Here is a 24423-nt window from a genome sequence, read left to right on the forward strand (position 1 = left end):
AATGGGTTAACCACTTAAGCCCTATACTCAATCTACGTGCTCACAACGTGCCGTGGGGATGCACAGTGTTGTGAGCTACATTTGAGAGCCATAATGACATGCTCAAAGTAGGGACACACCAGAGGTCCTTTTGGTGTCCAAAGCTCCAGTTCTGTGTAGCATCCATTGGGTGAATGTTGCTTCTGCTATGGGCATTGTCCATAAAGTCCTACCTGCTGGGCATTGTGTCCATAAAGTCCTACCTGCTGGGCATTGTGTCCATAAAGTCCTACCTGCTGGGCATTGTGTCCATAAAGTCCTACCTGCTGGGCATTGTGTCCATAAATACACAATACCTACCTACATACCTTGCATGCTTTTTTTGTTTTCTGCTCCGGTAAACCATTTCAACAGAGCACCTTCTAATGTGTGTGTGGGTTTTCTATCATTTTCTTTTCCTCTGTTATTCCCTCTACTCTTTTTCCTTTCTCCCTTCCTCTTCCCCCTCTCTCTCCTCTCTTTTCGGTGTGTTTGGATGGATTCACCGTTACACCATCACCATTCATTCATCCCATCTCCTCCGTTCGTTTATTATTGTTTCCTACCATTTCATCCCCTTTAAACATTCATTCATTACCCTTGCAATGCAAACCCCCCTCCCTCCCCATCATCATTTCATTCTCATTTCACTGCTAACACTCCATCGTGTGGCTCTGTGCGTGCTTGGGTGTTCTCCTCCTTTGCCTCCCTCTTTCCTGGTAAAAGGAGCGTATGCGATTGGAGCGCGAGGAGGCGACTCGATTGCTGGAAGAGGAGACCGAGGTGAGACTCTTCCTGGTCGGGCACAGGGTCTCTTGTTTGGGCAGAAAGAAGGGGGTCTGTCTACAAACATAATGTCATCTCCGTAGGATCCATGCTTGCTGCCCTTGCTTTGTTCACTGTTGGCAGCATCCATGTGTACAGTAGGAGAATCCTCCCACCTGGTCTTAATCCATTTAGACCTGGAAACACCTACATTATACTTTATACCTTTCAAGCCGGGAACACCTCTGTGTTGTAGTTGTTGCTATATCGTCTCTGTCGGTGTGGAAACCTCATATGTCCAAAACTGTTACTTTTCAGCATTCAAATTCAAAAACAGCAAAAGTAGCAGATTGACAAGCTCAAGATTTGCGCTGCATTTCGAGCCGCGCTTCGAGCTTACAGATCTACTACTTTTGATGCTTTTGTGTGACACTATGGTATGATCAAGTAAGGCGTTAATTTATGAAAAAATACAAAAGTTAAAATGTGGAGATAAGAGCGTTCTGCCCTACAGTAGAGCCCGAACCCGACCCTACCCGACCCAACGTTTTTGGGCTGGGCCAGGCCAAAAATGTATGCTAAGTAGTCGGGCCAGGTTCCTTAAAAAAAAAAAACTATTGCCCCCAAAAAAGGAATTGAACTGCCCCTAGCGGCCGAACGGTAAGGCCGACGGAAATGGCAGTGGATGCGTTGGATGCAGCTCAAAGTGTACTTTACTCAGGTAAAGTACACCTTCCGTGGACCTTCCGTTCCATTGAAAATGGCCAGAACTCAAACATCGAAAATCGACGAAAGTGGCTGTTTTCAAGATGTTTTGGCCATTACCTCTGGAAAGGAAGGTCCAATCTGGTCAGTTCAAAGCTTGTTGGATGAGTGACTTTGAGGACATTAAACACATGACTATGTCTTTTTCTGGCTTTCGAGCCTAAAATTATGGTAATTGTTCGGGCCAGGCCATGTTTCGGCCGGCCCAGTTAGGGCCTGGCCTTAATTTTCAGGCCTGTTGAGAACTCTACCCGACAGCAACGATATACAGATAGATACAAATTTGAAGTTTTTCAGAAAACTTAAGGTCAGGATTTAGAAGGTCTAAATGGGTTAAAATACCAAAGGCCCTTTTTCTCTCTTTAACCTGACTCATGTCTTTCTCTCCCTGTAGAGCCTAAGCGCTGGGCCTCTAAAACTAGACTACAAGACCCTCGCTGCCCTGCCCACCACCAGTCTGCAGAAGGTCAACAGGGTAAGTTCTCCACCATACTGTGTCAGCCATCATTGAGCCACCTGCTCTAGTACAGTACAAAGGGTATCCACCCCGCGCCTCAAGACAGGCTGGTCCGGTACATCTCAGGAGTGGTACTGGTATGTGTAGAAGGAAGGCACTGGAGCAAACTCGGACAATTATAGCCTTTTATTCACAGGGTGCAGGCAAACATAGTGACATTTCGATGTCAATACATCTTCGTCAGGTCATGACCTGGTGTGGTTAAAATTATTGTGACAAATTTAGCTTGGGAAGGACCCCTGGGGGTCTTTGGGGGGGGGGTTGGGTAAGCAATTATAATAGTTACTTCTAATACTGTTTTAGGTGATTTTCCTGCCGAAATGGTAAACAAACATGTTTGAAGAAAAGAAGGAAAAGAAGTCTTGAGAGCTTGTTTTTTTGGGGAAGCGGTGTTGTAAATACCTGTATTCTTGTATCCTGTGCTAATGTGGGAAGCTGGCCTTCATGGCTCAGAATAGAATAGACATCCCTGTGGAATGCATCTGTTTATCCCGCTGGACACCCATGCTGACCCACAGGGCCAGGCAGTTGGCCACAGAGGGGTCAGAGAATGTCATCCTCTATCGCCATGATCACAACGTACCGAGTCATGCATTCCTGAACCAATACAGTATACCTTGTCCTCGCTGCTGTCTAGTCAAGGCTAAAACCCACACAAAAGGATCCAACACAATGTGATGTAATGTTGCTCTCTGAACAAACAAAGGGACAATGAGAGCAGCTGTTGGGTTCCTGCAGAGAATAACCTGGATGGTGGAGGGATTAACGTGAAGACCAAAGCCAACTCCTGAGAAAGGAACCGGAAGATGAAATGCCAACCGAAGTGGAAAAAGCGGCACTCCAAAAATAAGGATGCAAGACAGGCTCAAGATGCACATTTCTTCTATTTATTGAGAACGCCGACGCGTTTTGGCCTCAGCCTTTCTCAGAGCAGATTAAAAAGGAACGGAAGATATAAAATAATGGTTATACTGTCCATGCATTTCAAAGAAAAAAAAGAATGTGAGTTTTTGCACTGCCCAAAGGGTTGGACTCTGGCAGTGGTGGAAAGTAACTAAGTAGATTTACTTAAGTACTATACTTAAGTAAAATGTTTAGGTATTTGTACTTTACTTGAGTATTTCCAACTTCCAATACTTTTACTTCTACTCCACTACATCTCAGAGGCAAATATTGTACTTTTACTCCACTACAATTATTTGACCACTTTAGTTGCTAGTTACTTGGTAGATTTTGATTATTATTAAAAAACATAGATTAACCACTTCAGCCCTATTTACATTTTGGCCGTTTGAAAATAGCCGATCTACAAGCTCACAATGCGTCGCGAGCTTGTAGATCGGCTATTTTCAAAAGACTGTTATACATTTGAAAACTTGAAATGGGACATTCTGCATAATGAGTACTTTTACTTTTGGTACTTTAAGTACATTTTAATACCTATATTTTTGTACTTTTACTGAAGTACATTTTGAATTCCGGACTTCTACTTGTAACAGAGTATTTCTACACTGCAGTATTGATACTTTTACTTAAGCACAAAATGTGAGTACTTTTACCACCACTGGACTCTTGGTGCTTGCCTGGCACTCCAGTTCCTAAAGGCTGATAAAAAAGACACCGGTCATGTTGGGGGAAGGGAAGGGGAACAGCTGGCTACTATTCACCCAGCCCAGCCTCTTACTCATGAGGGTTATTTTTAAACCCTTTGGACCTGGCCTGGAATTGGACAGAGCCATGACAGTGGGAGGGGTGCAAGACAGGGGCCGGAGAGTGTCACCAAAAAGTGTCTTTACTTTGAGTATCCATAGAACCTTAGAGGAGTCGGTTGCGTGTGGACATAACTGCAGACCTAGTCCTGTCGACTTACCACAGTGAGTACTTGGATTCCAGTCAACAGATGACTCTCTGATGGTTGATTCTTTAACGTCCTCCTTTCATTCATTTCTGTGCTGTCGTTCTCATTGAAGTGTAGTGTAATGGTATGATGTGTGGTTAGGGTTAGGGTTAGACATTAGATAAATGCCACCGCTGGGGTCAGTTGATTACGCTAAGTTTGTTGTGATACTTTGTGGCGCGGTGGATGTTTAGATACATGGCTTTGAAGAAGGCTTGTTCCCATCAGTACTTAGTAGTAATCAGCGATAATGTAAGTCACGTGCTGAAGCTTCAAAAAGCCGGTGTGCTACATTGGACTCATTAATAGGCCATTCAAACTGCAGCAGACCAGCAAAGAAGGAATATCACAAATATTTATGTAATTTCAAGCTGCAACTAACCAAAAAACTTTGTGTTTAGAAGTAATGTATACATTTTGTGAACACATTTTGACTTGATATGAGCTCAGAGCCTAAACTGTAGCAACAAAAGAAATGTGTAAGGCCAGGTCTTACATGAAAAAGCTGAACAAAGCCCATTTCAAACCTTTATCTATTCTCGAAACACATTGAGGTTGCCCTCATTTACAGTGTCGTCGAGATTTAATAATTTTCCTATTAGTGAGCAGGCCATTACATTAGTCGTCTAAAGTTTTTGACTTGCAGGACACTGGGTTTTATAAGGAGAACTTAGCCAGCCAAATGTTCTGCAGCTGTTCTTCTTGCTCTGTTCGGTGGGAAAGGAATTAGCCTGCTTCATTCCACCTGTCCTGCTTTGGCCGTACGTATCACAAAGGCCCGTAGAGACTGCCTTCAAGTCACGCTCTCATTACTTTTTAATTTGAACACCACCATTTCTGATTAAAAATGAGGTGGTTAGATTTTTAAGGTTATTAAATAACTTGAAGACTAGAGTGCAGTTTCAGCAGATTTCATGGGCTTATACATGTGGTAATGGTGCATGTGAAGCCTGTTAATTAGCTCTGAGAATTGACCCTCGAGGCCGATTCTAAAAATTCAAAAAATGTCTTCTAAATCCTAACTACGTTTTCTGAAAAACTAATAGAATAAAAAATATATGCTGCTATATACCGTCTACCGTCTCTGCCGGGTGGAAACCTCATATGTCCAAAACTGTGACTTTTCAGGATTCAAATAAAAAAATAGCAAAAGCAACAGATCTACAAGCTCGACACGCGGCGAAGCTTTTGACGCTTATGTACGACGCTGTAGTATGATCAAGTAGGGCGTTAATTTACGAAAAAACACAAAAGGTTTTTAGCCTGACAGCAACGCTATAAAGCAACAACTTAAATGACAGGCGTTCCCAGCTTGAATGGTATAACAGGTCTAAATGGGTTAGCGCAGAGATAAACTTTGATAAGTTTTACTGTTCCCCATTCTCCTTTTTGAGCTGTTAACTCTTCCCGGCAGTGACATGGGGCAGCTCAGCATGTTTAGTGGCTGGCGTGATAGCTTCCTAGACACCACAACCCCAGCTGTTGTTCGCAGTCCTCAGCGTCGGTGGCCGAAAGAGTACTAGTCCGCATACCATCACTGCTGACCCTCATGCTGCTGTAGGCCACTTATAGCCCGCCCCATTGAGAACCACATTACTGTGTGTGTCACAATGCGAGTATTCTTAGGCACGGACACAAGATATGCCATGGCCATGCTGAAGGATTTCCAGCGTAGTTTAGTGTATAGGTGTATAGAGGTTTAGGTTGGTTTGAAATATTTGAGGTAGTTTTCAGGTCTTTTGAAACCCATATACAAGAGTAGTTTATCTCCTATATAGTTAATGCATTTTGTAACATGTTGTATAGTGTCTACCTTCATAGGTAGACACTATACAACAATACCTTTATTTTCAACAGCCCCCTTCTGTCCAGTATAGTTTGCAAATCAGAGCTTATAATTCATTTTCCGAAATTTCCAATATAGACAATCCACGAACTCGCAACCCGTCGCAATGCGATGCCTTGTGAGTTTATAGATTGACTATTTCCACAGTTTATCGTGCATATTGCGTATTCAGTTTTAGTAGTCTTTCTGGCGTCTCCTATGTCGTTACAGCATTTGTCTATATGGAAGTACCACTCAAAAAGGAATGCTCCAGGGCCCTAGCACCCGAGGATATTTTGGAACGCAGGAAGTTGTCGGAAACTATGTATTAATCGTAAAATATATTTCCGTTGCCTAGTGTGTCCTTGTCAAACACTCGCAATTGTGTTTAATAGTGTTTAGAGAAGTTGGCAAATAACACATTTAGGTGTGAAAGATTATATCAAAGGTTAAGTGTGGTTAAAGTGGTTACGGTAGAGGACCTGGGCTGGGAGGTGGGAACCATTACTCTGGTAACCCTCTTCATAACCCATTAATGGTTCTGGAGTGGTGACCACTGAGAAGCTTATCTAAGCACCAGGCACCATCAGATTGAATGGACAGCGTCATGTGGGTGTTCCTTAGCTCTCTGGATGCCTGACAAGTGTGTCAAGTCTGTAAATAGACCTAAACACAGCACTAGGATGTGAAGACACGGTCTGTTTAATGACTTGGCAGTGGCACACACAGAAGTCATACGTATCAGCCTTAGATCTATTTTAAGTTCACTCACTGGAACTCAACTCCCTTACTGTAAGTCTCCCCTGTTACTGTACTTACCCCCCCCTTTCTCTCTCTTCTGTGTGTCACACTACTGTTTTTAATCAGGTCATTACTAGGCCTCTCACCATTACTACATAATCGCCTAATCACAATTATTTTAGAAAACCGCAGTTATTTTTGCATAATCGTTTCGATGTTGAGACATGTTCATACATTTTGAAACATTTTCAAAAGTAGTGTCGCGCCGCATTGTAGAGCTTTGTAGATGGCCACTATTTTGTAACTCATTTTGAGTATAAAATATTAAATATGCCGTATTTTGGCTTTGATTGGTATCGGTCATTGTCAGTCATTTCTTTGAGTATTAAAAAAAAAAATCATATATTTCCCCCCCGTGCAACCTTTGTTTACAAGGCCTAAAAGATACGCAATTAAATCCTTAATCGCAATCATTTGTATGACTATTAATCATCAAGTAAATTTCATAATCGTGACAGCCCTACTCGTTACTTTTCTCTTTTTTAAGCGTGCTATCTTTCTCACTGTTGTTCGGCCTCGTTGCTCTCTCTCTCTGTACTTTGCTTTCATTTCAGTTCACACTGTACCTCTACTCTCTGTTGCTGTCTCTCTTCCCTTTTGTTCTCCCCGTTCAGTTCTCTCCCACTGTAAAACCTACTGCTCCCATGGAGGCCCCCCTGCAGGCCCACTGCGGTGCCCCCTTAGAGCCCCTGGGCTTTGGCATGGCCCACCCCTCCTCCCCGCCTCTCTACCACGTGGACCCCGACGAGTCCTGCCCCAGTATAAACCCAGAGACGGGGCTTCAGCACGTCCCCTCCTCCCTGCTCTCCTCTCTCGGCGAAAGCGCCGCCCTGCAAAATTCGACAATGATGCCAGGCAGCTCGGCATCATCATCCATAACCGGTTGTGGTGATGAAGAAGAGGACGAAAACCTGGTGGATTCTCAACCCATCTGCTTTAAGGAGAACCCTTTCTTGGTGGCAAATCGCAGGGGCAAGGGCCGCCCCCCGCAGGAACGCATCCTGTCGGGGCCGCCCGTTGGCTACGGGAAGCAGGGCCAACTGCAGCCCTGGTTGTACTCCTCCAAGGCAAGAAGCACACCCTGTGTGTGTGGTTTGACGGGCTCGGCATGGTGTGTCTAATATACACTGGTTTTGCACTACTTGGCTCACCTGTATCGCGGGGACCCCCGGCTACGGCAGCGGAGACCTTGGAATTATGCGGCAACAGTGTGTGATGTAGCTTTACTTTATAACCGTCTTTGCTTAGTATGATCCCAAGAACAATTTTTCATAACTTGTGTTTTTTCCCAATGCTTGTTGTATACATAGTGGCTTTTACAGTGCAATGTGTGCATATGTTTATAGTGTTTTATAGTGCGAGGTTTCCCCCAACCCTGATAATGTTAGTGCCTTGCTTTGCCTAATTGACCTACACCACTTGTGATGCACAGTTCGCACACCACTTGTGATGCACAGTTCGCACATCACAAGAGTCATCATTAAATAGTCTTGTGAAAATAATGGTTAAGTTTTGCTTGTATTAATCCCAAAATAACAAACCAATAAAAAAAAATCATGTTCGTTCAGAGTTTGAGTTGGAAGGATTGCTTTGCTGTGAGCAAGTGAAGTGGAAAAAGCCTATCAAGGCCTATAAAGCTCTACCTGTTTTGATCACCTTGTGTGGCATTCCCTGTCCAAGTTAGGATGATTGCCTGTAATGTCAGTACTGACGGAGCCAACAAAACCAGGGCAGCAAATTGGCCACACTTGTTTGGTGACCCAAAACTGACCAGCTGAAATTCTGAAATTCACACCTTTGAGCACAACCTCTAGCAGAGTGCATGTTCATTATTATTGCTTATAATTTTGGTGGATTAACTTTACTGTGACAAATCATGTTGGAACTAATCATGTGTTAAGAACATGTATATGACTGTTGGGTACATGATTAGTTTAACATGATATTGGTTTCTGTGTATATATTACACTGAGGTTTACAATAAAATAATATAAAAGCAGTGGCTGAGTAAATGTTTCCCCCCCCTCCCCACCATTGTTTATGTTTCCAGGCGCCTTCTGGTGGTGATCTCCCGAGGACAGACAGTCCAATCAGAGACGCCCCCTATTCCCCCACCATCCAGCCGGTGAGTCCCACTATAACCCTCAGTACTCCTCTCTCTGAAAAACCACTCATCTCCATCCTTTATTTTATGTTGTTGGCCATGAGTCACCCCTTGGTTCTAGTCAGGATGCAGAGCTCCTTTCTGCTTGGCTCCCTCTGATCTCTCCTCCTTCCCTGCCTCAGCCCAGCCATCACTCGTCCAACAGCTCTCTGTGTGGAGGAGGCAGGGAGACCCGCTTCGTAAGTGGGTCCTATGGACCCCTCTCTGCTCTCTGCTGTTGGCCTGGCTTTCTCAGCATAATACTACCACTACTCTCAGCTAGAGCTGCACAATTATATGCATTTTTGTGTATTTTCTATACCAAAAGTCCCTCAAATCTTAATGACTTCCTCTGTCATCTGTCTGGTCTTTAAATGATCAATATAATCATGTAAAAGAGATGCAAACGGATATATTTGTTCACTCTAAATTACCATTGGCAGCTCTACTCTGCAGTTTCTAACACGCTCAGCTACAGCATCTTAGCATTATAGCATGTGACTGTTCCTCCCTGACTGGCTGATTACCGTTTCTTTGCTCTTTGCAAAGTGTGTGAGTGGGACCGGAGGTGTCCTGGAAGAGCCATGTCATGTGACTTGATTGTCCGTTTGTCTATACTTGCTATTAGCTGCTGTGACATGTTTGATCTTGTTAAACTAGATCAGGACCAGGCATCTATGTTGAAGGAAGATGTGTAATAGACTAGTAAAATGTAATGCATTTTCTGTTATCCATGGTAGACGAGTGGGAATATTTGTTATATGGCTATTTGACAGCGTGAGAAAACAGGGATGATGTGACAAAGTTTAGCATTTTGTAAACAATATATATCGAGCCTTAACTGTTGTCTATTTACATTGTTCCAGTAGTGAGAATCTCTGTGCTACCATTCATCGACAGAAGCTCCAAACGCTAAGGCTTGGCGACTATAGTTATGTGTTCCTCGCGTTGGTGTGAACATGCCTGTTGAAACTCAAGCCCGTGGGTGTGTCTGGTCATACGAGCTCCGTGGTGTCCATCCATGCATTCTCATTCATATTTTCTTTACAGGCAGGCATTCATTACCCCACCAACGCCACTGGCAGAGATAGCAGCAGCCCATCTTCAGTGAGTTGTCTATGGAGTATGGAGAGCTGGCAATTTGCCATAAAGGAAACACAATAACATGAATCAAGTAAACTTAGTTTGGGAGTCCTTTGTTTGTTTCACCTCCTCAGTTTACATTTTTACCATTATGCTTCATTCATCTTCATTTTGGACCTTCAAGTTAAAGTGTTTGTTAACCACATTAACCGTGACGTTCCTACTTTGTGCAAAATTGTCTACATTTTGAAAGTTGTGGAAATCTTTGAATATATATATTTTTTAAAGCGAACATTTTTAACTCAAATCTTTGTTTCTGGGGGTCCCTGGAACAACATATTTTGAGATGGGGGTCCGCGGCCAAATACGTATAATTTGAGGTCCTTGACATGAAAAAGTTCAAGAACCACTGATATTATAGCAACATACGTTTTTTTCTAAAAACTGTTAGGATTTAGAAGACATTTGTAGAATCCCCAGAAATAGCAGATATACAAGCTCATAGCGCAGCACTCGGTGCTATTTTGAATAGCCAAGGAATAAGATAATGGTTAAAGTGGTTAAAATCTAAAATAACAGATGCTTTCCTAATCTTAATGGGTTAAGTGTTTAATGTAGCTTTCGTTAACATCAATGTTCCTCTCTTTCCTTAGACGAGACCAGGAGCCATCCAGCCGGTGGGACGCGTGTGGTCGACCCCGTCTCCCGCCAGTCCACAGGAAGGCCACAGCCCCAACCCCTTCCAGCATGGCCCCTCCCCCATCAACTCCCAGACCTCTGTAAGACCCTTCACTACCACCACATAGGGCTGTGTGTATGTAGCCCGTCCCCCCTCCCCTCTCTCCTCTCAGCCCACTGAGTGCTGCCCACTGTGATTCAGTCAAAACAATAGGTTACTAACGTAACCCAGGGTCTCTGATAATATGAGCGAGATGCCCATAGCGAGACATGGAGCGAGTATTAGAAAGAGAACACTTTAGTGGGCGCCATACGGCATAGTGTACAACACATACCAAGTAAGTAAGTAGGTCGGAGAGGTCATATTGTCGGTATCAGCCAGAGAGCGGAAGTCTATCCCCGTTTCGCAGTGCGCTAGACCCCCTGGGAGATGGAGCGCAACACCTACCATCAGCTCCCATGTACTTATCGGACGACTTGCCGCACACACCTAAGCTGTGCTACTCATAACGCTGAGTTGGCGGTGCCCGGGATCGAACCCATGACCTTGTGGTCAAGAGGCAAGTGCTCTACCGACTGAGCTAGGTGTTGGAGTCTTGCATTGAATTGCACAGTAGGAAAATTGGGCATGTGTCTACAACAGTCCAGTGGAACCCTCTTCACCCCAACGCGGTGGCACAGCCTCCCCACGGTACCAACTGTTGCTGCACCAGTGAGAAATGTCACATCCCCATCCAAGTGAGACCTCCTGTCGCTCAGATGAGACTATAATAGCCTCACTGTCCTGGAATGATCCGCTTTCTTCCTTGACGTGACCGACCGACCATCCCCATGTCTTCCTGAATTAGTTTCATACCCAGGGTGCTCAGAGAATCATAGTCGCAGCTTTAAGCGCAGCAGCACTGCCTCATTCTCCAAGCCCTTCTGTCTGTCTGTCTGTCTGTCTCTCCGGTACATGCCCCCCCTCCCTCTCTCACATGAAACCAGCTGCCATGACCTGTTCTCTTCCACTGTCTTCTTCCAACTTTGCTGTTTTTTTCTCATAGTCTGCCCTCTCCTACCTGTCTGTCTGTCCTGCCTCTTCTTCCTCCTTCCCTTTGGTTTCCTACCATACGCACCCCGCCCAATCCCGTCCTGCCCTCCCTTCCTCTCTCTTGCCTCCATACCCCCCTCCCTCCCCCTGCAGCCTCGCGCCCCCTCCCCTACCTCGCCCGACGAGTTCCCCATCGATTTCAAGCAGGCATACAAGGCATTCGCTGCCGTGCCTCACTCCATGGCTGTGCTGGAGTCGCCACAGGTACAGTAGGGTTCCTCCCGGCTTGTGACATCACAAAGCATGCTTTGCCGTCCCGATCCTTGTGGAGCAGGCTGGCCTATCGGAGCCTGTGTGCGGTGGCATGTGGAATGCACTCACTGTGGTCGGTGTTGTTGTTGTTTTTTGGTACCACTGTGTCATCGTTAGGGATGGGACTATAATCGTTATAATCGTTTATCGTGATTAAAAAAAAACAATCTTATCATAGAGATTTTAATTTATCGTGAAATTGTCCTACACTACGATGAATTCGCTTTTGCTGAGCTGCAAATTCAGAACCACTTAAACCCTCTATACTTGATAAAACTGACCTGTAAAGAGTGCATTTGGTACGCTCTTATTTTACTCTACACAAATCGATTCGGCAAAAATGGCAGATCTACAAGCTCACAGCACGTTGCAACGCTTTGTGAGCTTGTTGATCGGTTCTTTTTGGCAAACGTTCCCCCCAGAATAGGGATGCTGGATGTTCAAGTAGTTAACAAAAGTGCCATTTAAAGTTTTAAGTATATTTTGATTATCGCTATAATATCGTTGATCGCAATAATTATTGCCACAATAATCCTTTCATATGGTCCCATCCCTAGTCATCGTCATCAGTGGTGTTGCCTTTTGAAAGAATTTCTCCCCAAAATACAACTGAACGTCCTTGTGTGGTATCCTGTGCCGACAGTCTCCTGACACCCCTTCTTTACCTCCCTGCTTGCTGCACTTTCCCTATCTTTGTGCTCAGTGTAAAGGGGTTATTTTGTTGTACTAATGTTGGCTTAATGTTGTACTTTTTGCCTTTGTTCCGTCCCACAGGACCTCTATGGTGTGAGGAACAATGTCCATCCCATGCCGCCTTCTCCTTCTCCAGAGGTGAGCCACATATTACAAACTGTACAGTTTTACAGGTATTTGAGGGTTTTAACCCATTTAGACCTGGAAAGGTGATACGTTGTTATACTTTTCAATGCAGGAAAGCATCCATGTCATTTTAGTTGTTACTTTATATGGTCACCGTCGGGCGGAAACCTTGTATCTCCAAGTTACAAATTTGTTAGTTTTTTCGTAAATTAAAGCCCTCCATCATAGAAGAGTGTCGCACAAAAGTAGTGAAAATAGCCGATCGGATTTCCACCCCACAACGATATATAGCAACATGATTTAGAAAAATTATAATCATTTGAATCAAAAATTCAGATTCAGAAGGTGTTTTTAGAATTGGCCTCAGGTGTAAATGGGTTAAATTAATAACAAAACTGTCTTTTTCTATTTTTTTCCACAAACAACAAAAAGTGATTTCCCATTTAAATCGTGTTATGAACAACCTGTTTGTTAAATGTTGTGGTCAAATAAAGTACCTGCCTACCTACCAGTCATAGAATGTTGAACATAGGCAAGCCTATGTTTAAATGTTGGCAAGAAGAAGCATGGTTGGGTATTTTGAAATGTTTAAGGTATTTCAAGTGTTGGCCACAAAAAACCCATGGCACTTTTCCAGGTGCCCTTTCAAGTACAGATGCGAGTATCTCCCCAGATTACTTCTAAAGGTTGTGTGAAACGTATACGTTCCTGTATCGGCACCCTATAACAGCACCGTTCTAATTGGACGTAGTCACAACAAAGTCACAACTTGTGTTGGGCCATTTTTCAGCCTGAGTCCCTCAACGAGGTGTTTGATGACGAGCTAGTGGGGTTCGAGGGGGCCGGGGGCAGGGGTGCGACCGGCTCAGTCTCTCCCCGGCACTCCCTCTCGTCCTCTGACCGTCGGGATTATATGAGTCTGGCGGCCGTGCCTCACCTCTCCAGACCCTCCCTGAACATGATGCAGGTATACAGTACCCACCGGTCTCTTACGACAGCCTTCCCCCAGTCGGGCTGTGATCTAATCGGTGGTGGTTGACCCTCTGTCCTGTAGCATCATGGGAGTTGGCATTGCTGCTGTTGTGTCAGGAATGCGACTGCGGAAGATCAAACTTTAAAAAAATTGTTTTGGTGTTGGGTCTAATAATTTTTAATGCCTAATTTATTTTATACTTTTCTTCTATTGCCTCTCTTATTTTCCATCTTAAGCGCCTCGGCCAAAAACTCAAAACTCTAAAATTAAATGGTCGTCTTATCAGTCTGTTTCAGTCTTCTTTCATTTGTTCTTGGGGTCTTGCCAACAATATTTGTTTTCATATGGACGGAACTGGGAACGTAACAGCAAGATTCTGTTAACATGTTCAGCTGTGACTGGTGAGTTAGTCTACTTTAGCAGCAACTTTGGTTAGAAGTTCCTTTTTTCTAGTCTTCCTTGTGTGCGGGCTAGTACAAAAGTAATTATTAAGTGGATTGGTCGAAATCCAAGACTAGCCACTGACCTGTGAGGAGAATGGTTGGTGTCCGACCCTGATCAACCATTTGCTTTAACAGTTGGGCTGCTAAAGGCGTCCTCTTGTTTTTACCTGCAGTACAACCTAAGTTCTTTAACTCATGTGTGTCAACCTTTCCCTGCAGAGCCAGACTCCCTCTCCAGCCGGTGGTAAAGACAGTCCAGAGCAGCGCTCGTTCAGGGACAGACAGAAGTACTTTGAGATCGACGTCAAGCAGCAGACGCCGGAGAAACCCAAAGCTCGCGTCTCCCTCGTCGGAGAGGACGACCTGAAGAAGATGAGGGAAGAGGAAGGTCAGTTTCCAACAGCCGTCTTTCTTTATCCATGTACTCTTTCTAATGAAGCTAGAATAAAGTCTTTTTTTTTTGTGTCATATCTGCACAAATGAAATTGTTCACATTACTCAACCTTTTGTATTTTATGATTGAGATGTATCCCTTTTTTAATAACCTCTCTCCTCACTACAAAATAAATTGATTGAATACTTTATTAGTCAGAAATGAAATCAGCCCGTGGTACAGTAAGACATCAAGGCTAAAAGGATAACATTGTGGTCCTATGTATTCAATTCATCAACATAGCATAAAAAATTACAATAATACATGTCATCAACAAACACAAAGCACTATATGTACAAAGGAGAAAAGGGAAAAACGACGGCAGTGGATGACACCTCCTTTCTATGGGAATTAAAGCTCTCAAATTCTGCCCAAACCCTACCTGACGCTTTCGGGCCGGGCCGGGGCCGAAAATGTATGCTAATTAGTCCGGCTGGGCCGAGCCTCGGGTCCCATGAAAAAAAATATATATATATATATATTTTGAAAATGTATTACTTTTTTTTTCTGGTTTTTGGGCCTAACATTATGGTAATTGTTCGGGCCGGGCCCTGTTCGGGCCGACACAGCTAGGGCAGAGCCTTCATTTTCAGACCCGTTGAGAACTCTAATGGGAATTTTCATTTACCTCCCCTTGTGGTCTCTAACGAACCTATTCTGTCCCAAACCTCAGAGATGAGGTTTCAGCAGCGGGCGCGTGAGTACCTGCTGGACGAAGATGAGGAGGACGAAGAGGACGACCTGGCCCAGCAGGTGGCGGACATGAAGGCCACGGGCAAGGTGCTGCTGGACGGAGTGGAGTACAACGTGGAGCCCGTGTCCACGCCCTCCAGACAGTGTTCCACGCCGCCCAGCTACAACGTCACGCCGCCCAGCTACTGTGGCAGCTCCGGGTAAGACACACACATGACCACTGTGAGAAGAACATTCATCAGGGTTGAAGGTTTTAGCCACTAGAACCAGTGGCTCACAAACTTTTTAATTACAAGGACCCCCCATAACGGTTTGAGACGCTGAGAAAGCATGTCTGTTTCTTGCAAGGTAGACTTGCTGCTGCTGTGCAAACCGCTATTAATCCATTCAATCCGGTAACACATCTGTGTCATTTTAGATTTCTTTGGCTATTCAAAAATAGCTGATATTTTTTAAGCGAACATTTGTAACTCAAATCTTTGCTTCATGGGGGTCTTTGGAACAAAACATTTTGAGATATGGGTCCACGGGCCAAATACAATCTAAAAATGTTTTGCAGCTGTAGCTATATCAGTGGTGCTCCAACTTTTCCATGTCAAGGACCACCCAAAATGCAATCTGGGAACCCAGTGCCAAATGAAAAGGAAAAACAGCGCCCTCTGCTGTTTTTGACTGTCTCAGTTGGCTCTGGGAGGAAGAAAACGTAGCACCCGTGCGCAAGGAAACCGGGGTTTTGGTCTGCCTTCAGCGCATCACTTCCGGTGGTGCGACTATGTTTTCATTCCCACTAACAATATTTCTACACAGAACACTAACACCACTTCTCCCAGAGAACATGGATCGTTTTGGTTATAAGCCCACTTGTCTCTATGATGAAAGAACAAGTTAAAATGTGAATATCTTTCCGTGGTTTTGTCTGCTCCGCGGACGCTATTGTTAAATTAGTTTCGGTTGGTTTCGAGAGGGGAAGGATCGACGGACACGTGAATCCCGCCCACTACATTTGATTGGGTAAAGCGCGGCCTGCTTCCTGATCTGAAGGCACGCCCACTTATAGGCTACTGCGTACATGTTATGACCAACCTCCCTGACAGATTCCAACGCAGAGCAGAATCTGTTCTTGAGAGATTACCCAAAATGATATGTATTTGGCCGTGGACCCCATCTCACAATATGTTGTTCCAGGGACCCCCAGAAGCACAGATTGGAGTACTTTTTTTTGTTTTGTTGAATAAATTAAAATAAATTAAAAAGAATATAGAAACTACTCAAGAGAGTATAATCTTTTCGCGGATAATCCTTTCACTGTATATCGTTAAATTCCAAGAGAGCACACCTCAAGACTTCCCCTTTGAGTTGAACGCGCCTTCTCCTGTAGGAGAGTTGCCTTAAAGCAGACTTTTAATTAATCTGTCCTTTCTCTGTGTGTGTGTGTAGGCCCTCCTCAGTAGATGGTAAAGCAGACTCTCAGAGGAATTCCCTGGAAGGAAGCATGGGATGGGAGCAACGGCCCAACTCTATGACCGGGTAAATAACACTTTAACTATAAGAGAGAACATTATGCACAGACGAAAAGTTTTGATAAATCAAGAATGACTGTATAAAGCTTTGGAAAAGTCATTTAATGGGACTTTTCCCTGTGATGGAGGCTTTAACAAGTTGGCAGCACGCTAGTTTCCCATTACAAATTACATCTAAGGGTTTGACATAAATATAAGTATCAGATGTATTTGTTATTCTTCAAGTTGTAGCCAATATTTTTCCATTATTATACCAGTTGTGATTCATACAATTATGTACTGTATAGTGTATATGTGTTAAAAAGTTAGCGTCTTTGTCGGTTGTTAAACCTCATATGTCCAAAACAGTTACTTTTCAGGATTAACATTCAAAAGTAGCAAAAGTAGCAGATCTACAAGCTCAAAACGCGTCGCTTCGCGCCGCTTTTCGATCTTGTGGATCTGCTACTTTTGATACTTCTGTGTGACGCTGTGGTATGGTCAAGGCAATTCATTCTACGAAAAAAACATCTGTGCAAGTATTGGCATGTTGTATTTCATGTGATTATCCATTTTCCGTTGTGTTTCTCAGTCTCATCCCCGGGTACCCCGGTGAGTCATCGGCGGCTCCCATCCGTACGGCCAAAGCGGAGCGCAGGCACCAGGAGAGGCTGCGCATGCAGAGCCCCGAGCTGGCCGTGGCCCTCGACAAGGACATGTCGCCCGCTGAGAAACGAGCTCTGGAGGCAGAGAAGAGAGCCATGTGGAGGGCAGCACGGTAAAACAAATACCCAAATACACACACACGAAGGTGTATTTTAAATTTACTAAAGACGAGAGGCCGGTATTCAGGCAACGGATGGAAAGCACCATAGCTAACAAATACCCCAAAAAAAACAATGGTGTCTGGTCTTTTTTTTTATTACTTTCCCTAGCGTCCCATCTCTCTCTGCCTTTTCCCTTTTCATCTTCACCTTTCTTTCCCTTTTCCTCTCAACTTTTTGTCTTGATTTATCCCCGTTGACCTTTTAGTCGCTCAAATGTTCTCGTGGTAGAGGTTAGTGACCCTTTGCTTCTGACGCAGGCTGCCAGTCAGCCGTGGGTCGGGTAACCCGAGTTCGGTTCATTTCCCAGCAGCCCCCTCTTCTTCAGCCAGCTGTTCAGAAATACAGAGTGAATGTTGATTCAGCTTTGTGACACAGAATGACCGTCTGTTTACATAGTCTGTGCCTCTTCTCCTCTTCTCTTCATACCGTTTTCCTGTCTGCTACACTGATCTCATTGATTCTTCCCAAATAGAGCCCAACCGATATACCGTTATAGCAATTATAGCCGACATGTCCTGATTTTTAAACACTTTGGTTTAACTCATTCAGTGCCAAGTAAATAAATACATAATTGCCAATAGTGCCAGCGATTTTTTCTTTTTCTTACCTTTTCAAGTAGTCACAGAATATTTATCTCCAATATGATCGATCCCCCGATCGTTGCTAAACACAGAGGTTTTTCTCTGCGACCGTTCTTTAGTTATTGCCGGTTGAATATAGCTTGCTCTCGCCAAAAACTCGAAGAAAATTAGATTTTTCTAAATCCTTTAACATTAGATCGGACGGGGCTGGGTTTGTTGTGATCACATTATTTCAGGATCTATACTCTTCTCCAGAAGTCATAGGTTGGGGAACATCGCCATCTAGCGTAAACACTGAAAACACGGTTTGGACGTGTAGGACGTCTTTGGCACTCTGGCCCCTGGAAACGTGTTGCCATTGACGTGTACATGTCAATGGCACCGAATGAGTTAGACCTGGTGTCCTTATATTGGACATGTCATTATAGGCAAACATGTTCAAGTTTTAAAGGTTTAAAAAAAATACAATCTGCAAGCTCACTACGCATTGCGACTGGCTATTGTTTAGCCTTTTTGAATGGGCCACATGGCTAGGGAACCGTTGGTTACAAAGGCTACATACTTATTGTTTTAAATTAATAAGGCTTAAAGTGGTTAAATACAATAAAATCACTTGATCAGAAAATCAGGATCAGCATCGGACCCAAAGAAATTTGATCGGTCGGGCTCTATCCTTAACTCTACTGTACCTTCCATTCTTCTGTTGGTTGTTTCTGTCCTTACGTCTCTTTATCCTCCCTCCCTCCCTCCCTCCCTCCCTCCCTCTCTCCTTATCTTCTTCCTCCCTTTTTTCTTTTCCTCTGGTTACATTTCTCCTCATCCTCTCCCCTACCCTTACCCCCCTCTTCCTGGTCCCCCTGGTTCTTTCTTTCCCTCCTATCCTCCCTGGTCGTTGTGGTGGTTGTTTTCTCCAGGCCCTATGGCCTAGAGGATGATGTTAAACAGTATGAGCAGGACCTGGCTAAGAGGCTGTACCAGGCCAGGGTGAGGGCGTCTCATCAGCCCGCCACCTCCTCCTCCACCACCACTACTGCTGCCTCCACTACTTGCTCTACTCCTCCTCCTCCTCCTCCTCCTCCTCCTGCCTCCGCTGCCTCCCAGCTCAGGTCTGCTTCCTCTGCCCCAGTGGGCTGGACGCACGGCATCGTGGGGTGGTGTGGCACACTGCTTTTTGCGTGGGTTGGGAAATTGGGGGGGGGGGGGGGGGGCACGCATAGAGATAGATAAGAGCAAGCACTCACAGCAACGTTGTGACAGTGCTTCCACTGCCCATGTGTTTTTTCTTTTTTGTGGATGCTGTCTTGCTTCTGCACGTCTTGGCCTTATCCATTTACTGTGAAGCGCTCTCTCTCTCTCTCTCTCTCTCTCCAATTCTCTCATCACATCTGTCGTGAGATGAGACCCCCCTTTCATCGTCTCATTTCACCACTTGTCTCATTTCATCATCTGTCTTCCTTGCTATCTTGGTCTTGATTTCAGTGCACCATCCTACTAACATACACAGCCCACACAGTATAAAGCTGCCAGTGACATGATGAGTTTAAAGCGATAGTTCACCGCCAAAATGACGTTTTTTCTATTGATAACTCACCCCATGGAGACTTGAATTCATGGAGATTATTTTTGTTTTTGTCTCATTCCTAAGCCAATAATTTGACGACCGGCAGAAGGTTCCGGTAGGACACACAAAGAGTCTCCTTTGTGTCTCCTACCGGAACCGCTGCCTACCGGTCTGCTGGTCATCAAATTATTGGATTGCGACAAAAACAATCTCCATGAATTCAAGTCTCCATGGGGTGAGTTATCGATAGAAAAAAAGTCATTTTGGGGATGAACTATCCCTTTAAGGGTATATCCCATGAGGGTTGTCCTTATCCTGGAGTGCATCCCCTTAGTTTCACTGTATTGATCACTGATCAGTCCATTAGACGGGAGTGAGACGACCGCAAACCAGGACAAGGAGCAACCCGTAGTTGGCAACACAAGTACACTACGCACCTTGTGGTTGTGTGTGCGCGTGTGTGTGTGTGCGTGCGTGTGCGTGCGTGTCTGCGCACGAGCGTCTTATCAGCCACTCTATCGATCTTTCTTCTCTCTTTCTCTCTCTCTTCCTCCTCTTACTTTGCTATCTCTCTCTCTCCTCTAATTCATCTAACTCTGTCTCACACCCTTTCTTTCTCTCCCGCAGAATGAAGTCTTTGGAGCAGGATGCGCTCAAAGCTCAGATGGTCATCGCCAAGTCTCGAGAGGGGAAGAAGCGCGGTACGCTAGACCAGCTGGCGGAGTCGCCCTCACCCGCACCAACGCCCTCTCCCACCCCTCTGGAAGGTGGGTCACACGTCATCTCAATGGCCAACCTGTCTGATGTGTCAGATCAGTATTGTTTGCTGATTTGATATAGTTATAGTGTTATGTACAGGCTTGTATGGTATGTTTATCGAGTTTTAGAACGTAAACAAGGGACACTTATCATGACTTAAACATGATGTACTTGGTATACATTTTCTTATCCAAAGCAAATCTTGGTCTGAATGGGGCCTACGTATTGTTGTTTCAATAGACTATGAAAACCATCAACAATTAAATTAAATACATATCAAAAGCGTGATACTGTCCCTATAAGAGATTCTGATTTCCTGACCCTTAAGGTGCCATTTACTCACACAGAGCTAGGCAAGGCAGCATTCTCTGTTAGTGCTCCATCTACTTGGAATGAGCTCCAGAAATCCCTAAGAATCAGATCACTGCCTTCCTTGGGTCAATTTAGGGAAATGGTCTCCAACACTTTTGTTCCAGAGTGTAACTGTTTTGATTAATTCCCGGCCTATCTGTCTTAGTTCTTTGAATATGTTTGAGTCTTCTCTGTCCTCTAATTCTTATATTAATATTGATGTATATAAATGTTTATTCTTGTTGAATATTATGTTGTGTATCTCGACTACATTGAAAATGAGGGCTTGCCCCTCAACTGTACTTCGAGTTTAAATAAAGGTTATGATGATGATGATGATTGTGGTATATCTCAACTCGGTACTGAATAAGCAGGAAACCAGTAGAGACTGTGGTCTGATCTCACATTTCTTGTGTTTTTCTAACAGAACTGAGCCCTCGTGGAGTGACCTCACCTGGCAGACTGGTAAGCTTTTTAATTAACCACTTTTTACCTCTGGTTGAATTTCCAGACCCTTCACAGTGTGTTTTCCTTCTCCACTTGTCTAACATTGTAGAGGTCGAAAATAGATTGAGCTCTTCCTGTTGAAATCTACTGTCTGAGACGGCTTGAATTGTTCAAAACAAATTCAAAGCTGTTAGCTTATGACTTTCTTGTTAATTTTTAGAAGTTGTTACCTGCAAAAAAAAGAGGACAGCAGACCATTGACAACAAGCTGGAACAGGGGACAAAGTAGACTGGCTTCATGATACATTGACATTAACTCACCCATCATCCACCTTCATTCTCACTTTGTCCAAGCCAGGCTTTAGAACAACAACATAGTGCTCCTCTTTCCATTTGCCACAGCTGGCTGTCTGAGTCACCCAGCCTGTCTGCCTCCTACCTCTCCCTGATCCATTCCTGCTTCCCTCACCTCCTCTACTGTGTTCCTCCTCTCCTCTGCTGCTCTCTCTCTCTCTCTCTCTCTCTCTCGCTCTCTCTTTCTCTGTCTGTCTGCCTCTCTCTGTCTGTCTGTCTCTCGCTCTCTGTGTCTCTGTCTCTCTCGCTCTCTCTGTCTGTGTCTTTTTCTCTGTCGCTCCATCTCTGTCTGTCTGTCTCTTTGTGTCTGTCTCTCTATGTCTGTCTCTCTCTCTCTGTCCCTCTCTCTCTGTCTCTCTCTCTCGCGCTCTCTCTCTCTCTACCCACCACTCCTGCTCATTCTGTATCCCTGCATTCATTCGTTCCATCCCTCTGTCTTCACCCCCTACTTCCTCTGCTATCCTTCTAGTCCCTGTCGTCAAAGAAGTTTGACTACCGTCAGTTTGCTGCCATTCCTTCTTCCAAACCCGTATACGACATCCAGGTATAAGCTGCATGCTGAGCAAGCCCCCCCCCTTGCCCGTGGCTTTTCCTGCTGCCCCCCCCCCCCCTCCCCTCTTAGTTTCTCCAATAATCCAGGGGCTTCAGTGCAAGTGGCTCGGTTATTAATGAATGCCCCCCTCCATGACTCTGTGTGGGTCTGGCTGGCTAACTCTCATGGGTGATTTATACTTTAGCTGCATTGGTCTGTGTCGTTGCACGCCACAAATATAACAGATCTACAAGCTCACAATCTTGTAGATCTGCTATTTTAGGTGCACAGTACACCGGTGCACAACAAAGTCTAACAGCTGTTTTTAAAGGATGTTTGTACTCGTACTAAATCATGACGCGGGACGAATCGGCACCAGGTTGTTCTCTTTTAGTTTCTTTTGTCAATGGTTTTCTTGTTCTTCCCTCTTATTGTCACCTTCCACTGCTCTAAATACTCACCATCCACGTAAAACCTTCCACGCATCACCAGCTGTGACCTGTTAATCAATCACCACAATAATGTGACATGAACGCTCACCAACCAATAATGTGACATTAACACTCACCAACCAATAATGTGACATTAACACTCACCAACCAATAATGTGACATTAACACTCAACCAATCACCGCATCCAGAGTTATTTGACTAACTAACAAAATATTCAGTTCCGGGGTGGGGGGGGCACGACCCCACCTGTCATCCACTCTCACCGGGGTCTCACCCCCCTGCATGGGCTGAACGCTACACAACTACATCCAAGGCTTCCTCTCATGCATTCTGACCTCTGAAACCGAAGGTCTCCCCCTATATTCTGTCATTTAACCAGCAATGTTATGGACCATATTCACACAATGTTCACTTTGCTCTTACTTCATACCCCCCAGATATTAGAGATGTACCGATACAATCTTTTCCTTTCCGATACAGATCCGATCCCAGTGTGTTATTTTAAAACAATATAGGACAGTGGTTCTCAAAGTGGGGTCCAGGGACTCTCAGGGGTCCTTGAGGGGGTTCCAAATGGACCCTTACAGGTCTGCAACTCTGAGAGTGTACAATTGGAACCAAATGGACCCTTACCGGTCCATTTGGTTCCATCCGTACACTCAGAGTTATGGGGGTCCTTGAAATTAAAATAAGTTTGAGAACCACTGTTCTATTAATAATTTATTGTTATAGTGCAGCTACAAGTTAGTAAAATAATGTAAGTGTATAAAACACCATTCAAAATACAAATTGATCACTGTAAATGACATCGTATGATAAATTACGTGGTATTAGATTGGCATAGACTGGCATACTCGCCGATACCAGCATTTTTTCTGCAGCTTTTCCGATACTTTTTCTTACTACTGGATATTAAGTAAGAGCAAAATGGCCACTGCGAGGAAATGGTCAAAAACTAACCGGCTTTCTGAGCACGAGCACAGGCGGGTTTTCAGTATTGGTTAACAGAGGGGAGAGAGAGCAGGGGGGAAATCCCACGCTGGCATGAGCAAAGCTTGTGTTTTGAAGTGGTTCTAGTTTCTGGTGGTTTGAGCGTCTTGTGGCTGTCTGTATCTTTATCTGGATTTCTCTTGAGTTCAGGATCCTTTGTGGTTTGTGCTCATTTTGTTCCTTGCTGTTTCACAGTGATCCTGGTTTGTGAACTTTGCCAACCTTTGTGTTGCACCCTGGGCTTGTTTTTGGGGGCAGGCTAGTTGTTTACTTTGCTCTGTGTTCGAACCTCTCTCACCAATGAACTGACTAAACGTGGTTCAGAGGTGTGTGTGTGTGTGTGTTGCTCTCCGGAGGGTGGGAGGGGCTGGTGTAAACAATGCTGGACGGTGATTATCAGGCAAACTCTTCGTTTGCAATCTAACCCCAAAATAACACATTTATATACTTCCTCCTTTAAAGAAAAGAAGTGGAAAAAATTACTCCACAAACAAACACCCTCCTTCCTTTTTTTCTATCGATTAGTCACCCCATGGAGACTTGAATTCATGGATTTTTTATTTTTTTTGTCACATTCCTAAGCCAATAATTTGATCAGCCGACCGGTAGGCAAAAGGAGACTCTTTGTGTCTCCTACCGGAACCGCTGCCGGTCATCAAATGATTGGCTTAGGAATGCGACAAAAACTAAAAAATATCCATGAATGGGGTGACTAATCGATCATTTTTGGGGGTGAACTATCCCTTCAACAATCGATCACCTGGTTTTCTTCGCTGCGTCCAGTCACTGACGCTTGCAAAAAAACGTAAACTTAAAACGTGCACACATTTGCTGGTGGTGGACAGGGTGGTGGGAATCCGTTCCACAGACG

General features: G+C 44.4%; 1 protein-coding gene across 1 annotated transcript in view; it reads left to right on the top strand.

Moving 5' to 3' along the window:
• The window catches only part of scrib (scribble planar cell polarity protein), a 142242-nt gene that overhangs the window by 109766 nt on the left and 8053 nt on the right, over positions 1–24423 (top strand). The window contains exons 29-46 of the mRNA XM_080417160.1: positions 745–801; positions 1943–2023; positions 7203–7675; positions 8665–8713; positions 8875–8931; positions 9782–9838; positions 10468–10593; positions 11679–11789; positions 12612–12668; positions 13447–13623; positions 14292–14460; positions 15179–15398; positions 16636–16725; positions 17290–17475; positions 19020–19211; positions 20294–20433; positions 21204–21241; positions 22047–22121. Of these exons, the coding sequence (XP_080273286.1) occupies positions 745–801; positions 1943–2023; positions 7203–7675; positions 8665–8713; positions 8875–8931; positions 9782–9838; positions 10468–10593; positions 11679–11789; positions 12612–12668; positions 13447–13623; positions 14292–14460; positions 15179–15398; positions 16636–16725; positions 17290–17475; positions 19020–19211; positions 20294–20433; positions 21204–21241; positions 22047–22121 (2355 nt within the window). The remainder of the gene's footprint in view (positions 1–744; positions 802–1942; positions 2024–7202; positions 7676–8664; positions 8714–8874; positions 8932–9781; positions 9839–10467; positions 10594–11678; positions 11790–12611; positions 12669–13446; positions 13624–14291; positions 14461–15178; positions 15399–16635; positions 16726–17289; positions 17476–19019; positions 19212–20293; positions 20434–21203; positions 21242–22046; positions 22122–24423) is intronic.

Source organism: Gymnoscopelus braueri, assembly GCF_963280865.1.
Source record: "Gymnoscopelus braueri genome assembly, chromosome: 21".
NCBI classification, from domain to species: domain Eukaryota; kingdom Metazoa; phylum Chordata; class Actinopteri; order Myctophiformes; family Myctophidae; genus Gymnoscopelus; species Gymnoscopelus braueri.